The sequence below is a fragment of the Xyrauchen texanus genome, chromosome 27, assembly GCF_025860055.1.
Source record: "Xyrauchen texanus isolate HMW12.3.18 chromosome 27, RBS_HiC_50CHRs, whole genome shotgun sequence".
In the NCBI taxonomy this organism is placed as follows: Eukaryota; Metazoa; Chordata; class Actinopteri; order Cypriniformes; family Catostomidae; genus Xyrauchen; species Xyrauchen texanus.
In genome coordinates this window covers 26192278-26202619 of record NC_068302.1, presented here as the reverse complement: position 1 = coordinate 26202619, position 10342 = coordinate 26192278, and the positions used below count along the sequence as shown (strand labels likewise).

The 10342-nt window shown below is 35.3% G+C and overlaps 1 protein-coding gene across 1 annotated transcript in view; it reads right to left on the bottom strand.

Annotated features, from left to right (window-relative positions):
• Positions 1-6885: 6885 nt before the first annotated feature.
• Positions 6886-10342, bottom strand: part of LOC127621217 (nucleolar protein 4-like) — a 67917-nt gene continuing 64460 nt past the window's right edge. Inside the window, exons 9-11 of the mRNA XM_052094725.1 lie at positions 9092-9211; positions 8027-8201; positions 6886-7853 (exon numbers count right to left, since the gene is read on the bottom strand). Of these exons, the coding sequence (XP_051950685.1) occupies positions 7630-7853; positions 8027-8201; positions 9092-9211 (519 nt within the window). The 3' untranslated portion in view covers positions 6886-7629. The remainder of the gene's footprint in view (positions 7854-8026; positions 8202-9091; positions 9212-10342) is intronic.

The following is a 10342-nucleotide window of genomic DNA, read 5'->3' as shown; positions in this document are numbered from 1 at the left end:
AGTGTCATAACTCAAGTGAGAGAGATGGCTGGGAGGAGCAGAGAGTCTGTTTACATAGACAACATTTTTGAGCGCGTCCGTGATAGGCTACTCAAGAATGCTAAGTAGACGGCACAGTGGATTTTGAGACTAAACCAACGTATTGAACTGCAGAGTTATCTTAATTATGCATTTTTTTTAAAACATTATCACACATAAAAGTTTAATATATGGATTTAAACCATTCAGAGATTATAATTTCATAAGCATATTCACATATTATAATTCGGTCTCTAGTTGCAGAGGACAACAACCCCAGGTTAGAGTTTTACCTGAAAATAAACTAAGAATTTCAGTATATTTTAAAGATTATTTAAGAGCTTGTTTGTGTACAATAGGGACAATGCAATCTTCACTTTATTTTTAAAGTTTACCAGTTTTGTCGACCCAGACATAGGCCTACTAGTAAATTATGTTTTTATTATTAATATTAATTTTGCAATGTAAGATTCATTACATCATATTAAAATCTGCACCATGGTTTTACCTCTATTGCCTTGGGTAAAACTATTCATGGAAAATTGCTTAGCACAGTAAATATGTTTGGATTTTATACAAATACACTAGACTAGGCCCTTGAAGATTAGACTATGCACACCTTATGGAAAATCAGCTTTTTTTTTTCGTCACAAAGTGTACCAATATGGAAAAAAGACAGTTATATAATAATTATAAATAATATATATAGGCCTACAGTGTATATATATATATATATAGAGAGAGAGAGAGAGAGAGAGAGAGAGATCAGGTGGGGTTTCATTTAAGCCGTAGCTCTTCTGATAACATTAGGCGTTTCATCAATGTAATTTGGTCAGTGGCGAATGATCAGAATATGATCGCTGTCATCTCACTTGATGCCGAAAAGGCATTTGATATGGTAGAATGGGATTATTTTTTTAAGATTTTGGAAATGTATGAGCTTGGGTATACTTTTATTGGATAGATTAAGTTACTACAGACACCTGACTAATTTCAGATTATTTTACTCTGATAGATGCACCCGACAGGGTTGCCCTCTTTCCCCGTTATTGTTCTGTCTTGCCTTGGAACCATTAGCAGCCGCGATAAGAAAGGAGGATGTCGGGTGCCTTCCGGTGGCCAAACAGGGCATTAAGAATTTGGGTATTTTATTCCCAGCAAATTTGTGTGATTTAGTTAGAGTCATTGATACTGGATAAGTTGAAGTACAACATTATATTATCAAATATAATGTATAAATTTACATTATAAATTGGGTCCTACCCAGCGTTATTATCGGCAGACAGGTCATCCTTAGGGGATGGAAGTTGGCTGGAGCACCCTCATTTCAAGAGTGGTGCATAGAAATGGGCAGGGTGGCGGCATTTGCGGAGTTGTCGTATAGAAAGAAGGCTGGGCAACCTGGAGTTATTTGAAAAAAGTGGGGCAGCTATTTTTGTAGGGCTCTCGGGGAGGGGCAGTGGAGAGAGGCTTATAGTTTTAAATGTGCGTTTTTATAATAATTATATATTATTATTATTATATATTATTATTATTATTTTTAAATCTGTGTGTGTACTCGGGCTTTGGCCACAGGGATGTTTGTTGGGGGTCGGGGTGGGGTTGGGGAGTTGGAGGGGGGAATGGAAATAATGGGATTTAAGGGGGATAATGGTTAACTCTGTATATAAATGTTTTGCTTTGTTATGGTTCATGCTTGATGAGCAACCAATAAAAAAAATTATTTGAACAAAAAAAGGTAGGGCATCCCTCACAAGTGGATCATCATATTTGAGGATCTTGCATCAAACTGTTTTACTACAATGCGGTGCTGTTACGATAATATGTTACAGTGTGCATCAAAACACTACATTTCCCCAAAAAAGAATATAAAAATAATATGCAATGCTAGAATAATAGTATTATTTATTTCAGCTTATATTTCTTTCATCACATTCCCAGTGTGTCAGAAGTTTACATAAAATTTGTTAGTATTTGGTAGCATTGCCTTTAAATAGTTTAACTTGGGTCAAATGTTTTGTGTAGCTTTCCACAAGCTTTTCACAATAAGTTGCTGGAACTTTGGCCCATTCCGACAGAACGGGTGTAACTGAGTCAGGTTTGTAGGCCTCCTTGTTTGCACATGCTTTTTCAGTTCTGCCCACAAATATTCTATCGGCCTGAGGTCAGGGCTTTGTGATGGCCTCTCCAATACCTTGACTTTGTTGTCCTTAAGCCATTTTGCAACAATTTTGGTGGTATGCTTGGGGTCATTGTCCATTTGGAAGACCCAATTGCAACCGATGTTTAACTTCATGGCCAATATCTTGCGATGTTGCTTCAATAAATCCACATAAATTTCCTTCCACATGATGCTATCTATTTTGTGAAGTGGACCAGTCCCTCCAGCAGCAAAGCACCCCCACAACATGATGCTGCCACCCCTATGCTTCACGGTTGGTATGATGTTTTCAGCTTGCAAGCCTCACCCTTTTTCTTCCAAACATAACGATGGTCATTATGGCCAAACAGTTAAAAACAAATTCATCAGACCAGAGGAAATTTCTCCAAATGTAAGATCTTTGTCCCCATGTGCACTTGCAAGCTGTAGTCTGGCTTTTTTTATGGTGGTTTTGGAGCAGTGGCTTCTTCCTTGCTGAGCAGTCTTTCAGGTTATGTCGATATAGTATTATTGTGGATATAGATACTTGTCTACTTGTTCTACCCTACATTTTTCTCTGTGGAATTACATTTCTCTCTACATTACAAAAAATGATTTTATTTAATACATTTTTAGGAATATTACTTGCATTTTAGTGCAATAAAAAAGGTTCATTATTCAAAATCTTTTTAAATGCAACCACACACTACAAATACTTTTTATGCAGTGTCAAATGTTTGTAATGAATTCCTGACAAAGTTTGTGAATTTCAAAGCCATATTAAAAGAATTAATTTCTCAGCAGCTCAAGGACAACAAAACATATAGTCGCTGAAAGAATCCCAGACTGCAATTTGACTTCAGCTCACACATTTTTATTCAGACAGCTATGGAGGAAAGAGCAACTCAGGTTGGAGTGCTTTCTCTTACCACAGCCATGACACCACAAGATACATTTTAAAATATTTTAGAACAAGTCTCTCAGCAGAGTGATATGTAAAAGGCAGGAAAATCTCCCACCTGTGGTTGTTTATTTTTATATTTTATTTTAATTTCATTGTTGTTTTTTTACATTAAACAGAAATAAATTTAACCTGCAATATTCTCCATATCTTAGTCACGTAACACAAACATATATATGTATGTATATATGTGTATATATATATGCATTTATATATATATATATATATATATATATATATATATATATATATATATATATATATATATATATATATACATATATACTTATATTTATCAATACTTGTCTAAAGATTTCAAATAATCTGCCACGTGTACTGGAGAAGATTAACTTTTAAATCACAATAAATATATAAAAAACAAACAAACAAACAAAACAATTACATAGCAAATCCATTATAATTGGATTAATATTGGAGAGAGGGAGGACTCATCAGTCGAGACATACAGACCTGGTTAAAAAGGTAACGCAGATCCAAAGGTTTCCTGAGGTTTGCGTGTTTCCCGTGCACACAAACAATGTAAGAGAAATGGCTTTCCGACTCACTGAAAGGCTTTTGACTGAAGTCAAAGAGCACATGTCAGTATGTTTATGAGTTAGGTGGATTTTTGCCCCGGCCCAACTATTATGCCCTACTCTATATTCCCAATAAAAAATGGCATGATATCAAGAGTTTTGCCTTTTGCTTTGTCTCTACCACAACAGAGAATCCATAAATAACTAGGATCAATTGTAAAGGGGGCATTTTAATCCCACAATTGTAGTACACTTTGGGCTGATGAGAAGTCCCTCCTCTCTCTGTTCCACCGCATCTACCATAAATAGTGGCAACCACATGTCTAAAGGCCCTTACACAGATGTTTTGCCTTAGATGTGAAAAATAATAAAGATCGACAAGGTAAGGAATGTTTTTGAAATAACTGTTGCACGGATGCATGGATTAAAGCAACAATATGTGCTTGAATTAATTAATTGATCATTTATGTAGTCCATTGTGAGTGTCTGGCTGCAATACAAATACAAAAGTGTGCAAAGGCCTTTACTGTGGTTTGCGTTCACCATCTTCCTGCAGTGTTCCCCACAAATTAGATTTTATTCTAGTTAAAGTAAAAATTGCAGTGTGGGGTCAGGACAGGACAAGAGGTGAGGCTTTAATAAGACAAACAAAACCAACAACAACAAGAAAAATAAAAGAAAAATCTGAAATTCTGTACATGTAAACATCACACACTTTCACTGAGTCAAAAAATCAGAAAGAAATACAAAGCTTCACATTGGTATACAAAGAGAAACTGAGCTTCGGACTACAGTTTCTTGTAAGTACAGGAGTAAAAACAAATAAAATACCATAATCAATAATAATAATATTACAAAGCACCACAAAATTAAAATATATCACAGGTAATGTTTGTTACCACTTCAATTAAAAAAATAAAACATTGTAGCATTTCTGTCATTTTCTCTTGCCTTCAAATTTTCCTTTTTCTTTTAATGTGTCCTGTGTTCATCAACCTCAGATGTTCAGAGCACAATGGGCCTATTCCCTTTAATGAAAAGTAAAAACCATCTTACACTTCTTATGCTATTTAGGAACAAAAAGGTACAAAATGAGGAAAATGTGATCCAGGGTCTGATACAACATTTGTACTCTGAACACACCAACATTGATATGCCGTATAAGGCCATTTAAAATGCTTGTATTCTTGCAATGACCATAACAATACAATAAGCCCTGAAATATTACGCTCAATGACAAATAATACTAAATCAATTTGAACAAAGCTGGAGGGGCTCACATTTTTTTGCTTGTGCGACATGCATGAAGAAGAACATAAATGGCAAATAGAATTATATTCTTGAATAGTAAATATCCACTTACAGTAATAATTCATATGCAGAGACAGATTATGGCTTGACAACAATTAGCTGCATTTCATAATTTAGGATCATTTAGGTGGTTTAAAGGCTCCATCCTATAAATATTTGACCCCTTCTGTGTACAATTTTCCTTTGCAAATTTTAAAGTGCTACTATCTTTTTCAACCAATTTAATAATTTATAAAGTGTAACATCTTAATATAAATTACTAATGATCCTGCACATATAATTTCACCTGTTTATCAAGGAATCTATTTTAATGAGAAATGAGAGGTAATAACAGGCTTCAAGCCATGTTTTAAAACTAAGTTACGTGAGACAACTTAAATTTTAAATCTCAGAAAAAAATTCTCTTCAGAAGTTGCTTCATTTGGATGGCAAATTCAGCTATTCAGAGACCAATCTGAGATGCATGTTTTCTATTTGGAATGTTGAGACTCACAACACTGATTCTCATCAGACTGTCAGTGCTGTACAAGGGAGCTTTGAAAAAATATTTAAGGTACAACACAAAGAGATTTAACTTATAAATAAATAAAAAAAAAAAAGAATAAAAAACAACATATGGCAAAGCACAAATGAAATGCAACACTAACAATGAAAATATATTAGAAATCCAAATAATTAAAAGGAGGAAAATACTCTATTCCAAGGACACAGTTCAAGCTATGGCTACAAGATTTGAAACTTAAAGGCCCTGTATTGTCACCACTCTACAAAAGGCTAGAGAGTCAGTGTGAGATCACATACAACGCTATGCAGTTTTATGAGGAATCAAGTCACAATTGTTCAGGATTGTCTTTTGCTTTTTGAATACAGCTATTTTTTCTAATGATGGCATTTCTGTTCATGAGAAAATGCAGGAGAAGGAAGAGTGAGGCTGGTAAAAAGAGGGCATTGTTAGCATTATTGTATGTTCTGTGTACCACTCAAGTACAATTCCTATGAGAGGTAGCAGAACACACAAGTTTCTCACATCTCAATCCACCCAACCACTGCCAAAATCTCACCAATCTAATACAGCTATATGGTGTTTTTGACAGAAAGGAAATGATGGAATACCCTTATTTCCCTCCAGTCAATCATTAGGTAATTTCTCTCAAACTCACTATGCATGTACAATATGTGTGTCAAAAAGATGTTAATAAATACCTCTGTTTTGATTGGTCTCTGTGAATAAAATGAAAGTGTCTAAGTCATGAGGTTAGAAAATAAGAGCAGCATTGACAACTGAACAGAACGTATCTGCAATGCAATGCAGCATGGAAAATGCTGTCCTTCTTTTGTTCGTTTCGTTTTTCCCCCAAAAAACTTTTGGAACAAGTCCAAAAGACCGGTCCTCCTGTCTGGGAGGTTGATGTCACCCATGTGTTCCTGTGCATGTGTTTTCCTACAGTGCATTGGTGGGCTGAGTGTAGAGGGTTGCCAAGGCAATAGAGCATGTAGGAAAGGGTTTGAAGCATTCCACTCAGCACAGCATAATTTGCATAATATCCAATGGTTTGACAATCCCAACCAATAGAATTTCAACATCTCTTTCCTTCTATGTCTCTTTAAGTAGACTTTTCTGTGTGAATGTGTAAGCTTGAATGAAAATTCCTATTTATGAGTAAGGAATCTATCTATCTATCTATCTATCTATCTATCTATCTATCTATCTATCTATCTATCTATCTATCTATCTATCTATCTATCTATCTATCTATCTATCTATCTATCTATCTATCTATCTATCTATCTGTGTGTGTGATGTGTGTACAAACATTTGTTTATGAGTTTATGATTGAAAATTATAAATGTTCAGACACTGACACACTATAACGATTAGCATCTACATTGCACCATCTGCCCAAACCTCATTAGCATTAAACAGATAGAAGAGATCTTTAAAAACCCTTTCTCTTGGATATGTTCTATATCTTAAATGGCTAAATATGGAGCAAAGTTGCTGCATGTCAATCTCTATAGTAACAGAAGAACTTAAAGGTGCACTCAGTAATCTTTTGTTTATGTTGCGCTGGCAAATATGATGCTCAGTGGCTCACATAAAGTTAAACACATAAGTACTATTAGTTTCTTTATGTGTAAAACTTCATGAAGGAAAATTACTGAGTACACCTTTAAATAACTGAGGTGTGTAAGTTTTGGCTCACCTGTTAAAAGAACTATTCAAATTGAATGAAAACATTAAGACTATAACTCAGGAATCTATGGTAATCTGGTCTAAACTTTAGACTGGAGATGACATCACTGTACGATAGCTCTCACTGAGCAATTGTAAGACAATTTTTATGTTACCATGAGTTCAGACACCTGTTGCTTTGTGTTGCTTTCTCTGATAATAAAGCCTCATTTTAAAATGATGCTCAACAAGGCATCTCAGTTCCCCAAAAATCATTCAGCTCTTCTGGAATGAGAATCAATGGTAAGGAAATTTGACAATACACTATCATGGCCATAAAGCTGTCATGAGCCATGTGTGATAGGTAAGTGCACATAGCTACATGTATCTTTCCTGTCATTGTTTGCATGCACATATATGTGTGTGCATGAGTCTACATGTATGTGGGTGTGAGAGAGAGTGACAGGCAGCACAAGACCGTGGGCAGTTCTCAGTTCTGCTGCAGTATGAGGTTCTCAAGCTCATCTGCGGAGCGGAGCAGGAATGCTGCAGATTCGCGGTAGCCTGCAATCAGCTGCCGAACAGCTGTGACCTCAGGTGGACTGAGTTGGGCTGATGCCCCCCCGCCCCCTCCACCTTGACCATGACTATTTGAACTGGAGGATGAGGTGGAGATGTTGGATGCCAGAGATTTCATACTGAGATCAGTGGGACCTAACAAGAGGAAAACACATAAACCTTTATTAGAAATATAGTAAATATTTAGTAGATCCATAGTATGGAATAAAATAGAATTTTTTTTTTTTTTTAAATATACTTAGAAAAACTAACACATACTTAGTATGTGATAAGTGGGCTTTGTGATTCAAATTCTGATTTTCACTCACCATTGGTTTGTGGTGTACCATTGTTTTGGATCCCATATCCACGGAAATTGTAATTAAGTCCACCATTGGTGTAAAGTTGGTCCTGGGAGTAGGCTGAGGCAGCCAGTGAGAAGCCTGAATTAGCCAGGGCAGCCGGATCTCTGGAGTTGGGCTTGTCTGCAGTAAGTGACTCATCCTGAAGAGGAGTGCATAAGCAATGGGAAGGTAAGAGGGAGTTATATTTTGATACAAAAGCACTGAGGATATGGTTCACCCAAAAATTTCAATTTTGTCATCAGTCACACAGCCTCTTGTTATTCCAAACCCAATCACTTTCTTTCTGCCACGAAACACAAAAGTCTCTATTCACTTTCACTGCAAGGACAAAAGATGCAATGAAAGTGACTGGTGGCTGAGACTAACATTCTGCCTAACTACATTTTGCTCCACAAAAGAAAGGAAGGAAGAGAGAAATGGTGTTTCAACCCAAATGCATAGTTTAATGAGGAACATAAAAGATAAGCAAATAACAATGACGAAAGAAATATAAATATAAGTGTCAGGTTTTTGGGTGAACTAACCCTTTAAGGCATGAGAATGATACACAAATATCTCACTGAGCAATCAACATTATGATTTTAGAAAACGTATTAAATTAAATAAATCTTGTATTACAGAACCAAATTGTCACAGCTCCATTATCCCATCACCTTCGCTTTATGTTTGGACTTTTAGTTTGACACCTATTGAGACTTGTGTTGAAGTTTTTCCCTTAGACTACACTTCCCATGATGCAATGCCCTAATCACACTCATCTGTTCCCCATCTTTGTTGTGTTCTATGTTTTGTCTTACCTATGTATGTATTTAAGCCCTCGTTCTTTGACAAGTCTTAGTTCTATGTAGCCATTCACTTGTTCTTTCCATGTTAGAATTTATATTTCTTTCGTCATTGTTATTTGCTTGTCATTTATGTTCCTCATTAAACTCTGGGTTCAAAAATCCACCTAACTCAAACACCATTTCTCACTTCCTTGTGAAAGCGTGACACAAATATGGGAATTTCTCTAAACACACATGCACTCACATGGGCCTGGTAGACGTCAAGGCGCATCCTCTTTGCAGCATTGTGTGTTTCACTCTCACATGCAGCTGCAAGAATGTTCTCAGCCATGGCAGAGGTAAGGTGGGGGGGTGTGGGCCGTGTCTGACACAATCAGGGATGAATAGAAAGAAAAAGAGGAGTGTTATCAATTTAAAGCAGAGAGCAGCACTTTCTGACTAAATCCACATCTACTATCATGTACTAAAATTCAGTGTTTTTAAACCCCTACTTTTTTTTTTATATCTCATGCTTTCTGTAATAATAAGGAAAATTCTGTTTTTGTCTTTTGGAATCTGGAATCTTCTGGTCTCTGGAAATGGATGCACTGAAAAAAATATTTGTTTTAAGAATGAATAAGAAAACGGAAGACTAACACTAAAATAATGCATATTGTTTTGTTTTATGTTTATGTTTGAAGTCATTAGGAGATTACAGAGATTATCAAAACTATTTGTTGATACTGATATTTGACACTTACCTTATTTTGTCATCAAATAATTTTTTTGCTCATTATGTTTTAAAAATGACAAAGAGGTACAAAAGCCTTTTATTCTAAAAATACATTTACTTTTAACATTGATTGGATATGTAGAACACATGACAGGCCAAAGTTTCTTTTAAAGCAAATGAAAGCTAAATATAAGATAAAGAGAAAGGAAATATTGAAAAAAAACTAAATATCAAAAGCATGTGAAAAGAGATTATATTGCACTTCTAAAATATAATATTTCTGTTTTTACAGTTCAAAACAACAGAACATTTGACATATTTGTACGGTATATAATAGAACATCACATTCATATTATGCATATGTTGGACAATTTCACAGAAATGTCAACCACATCATGGAAAATTAAAAGTTACCAAAGGAACAAAACGCCCTTTTACTGTAGGTTCTATTGTGGTGTAATGGATTATGGCATTCAGACTGCTAGAGTGTGCCACTTGCTTACACAATGCTGACTGAATCGCTGAATACAGTCTATTTTCAAGCTTTTAAGGTTTAGTAATAGATGTACAGTAATAATGTTTTTTCCTCTTAATGTGAAGTCAATTTAAAATTGATGTGACTTAGGAGTGCCAACCCTTCTACATTCTGTGGCTATCATTATTTCAGGATTTTGTATTTTAATTCTCAGGGTTTTAACAAAGTGTGATAATGAATTATAAATTAATTATTGGATGACCCATCAGCCACTAGTGGGCAAAAGTATGCTTGTGAAATACACACAT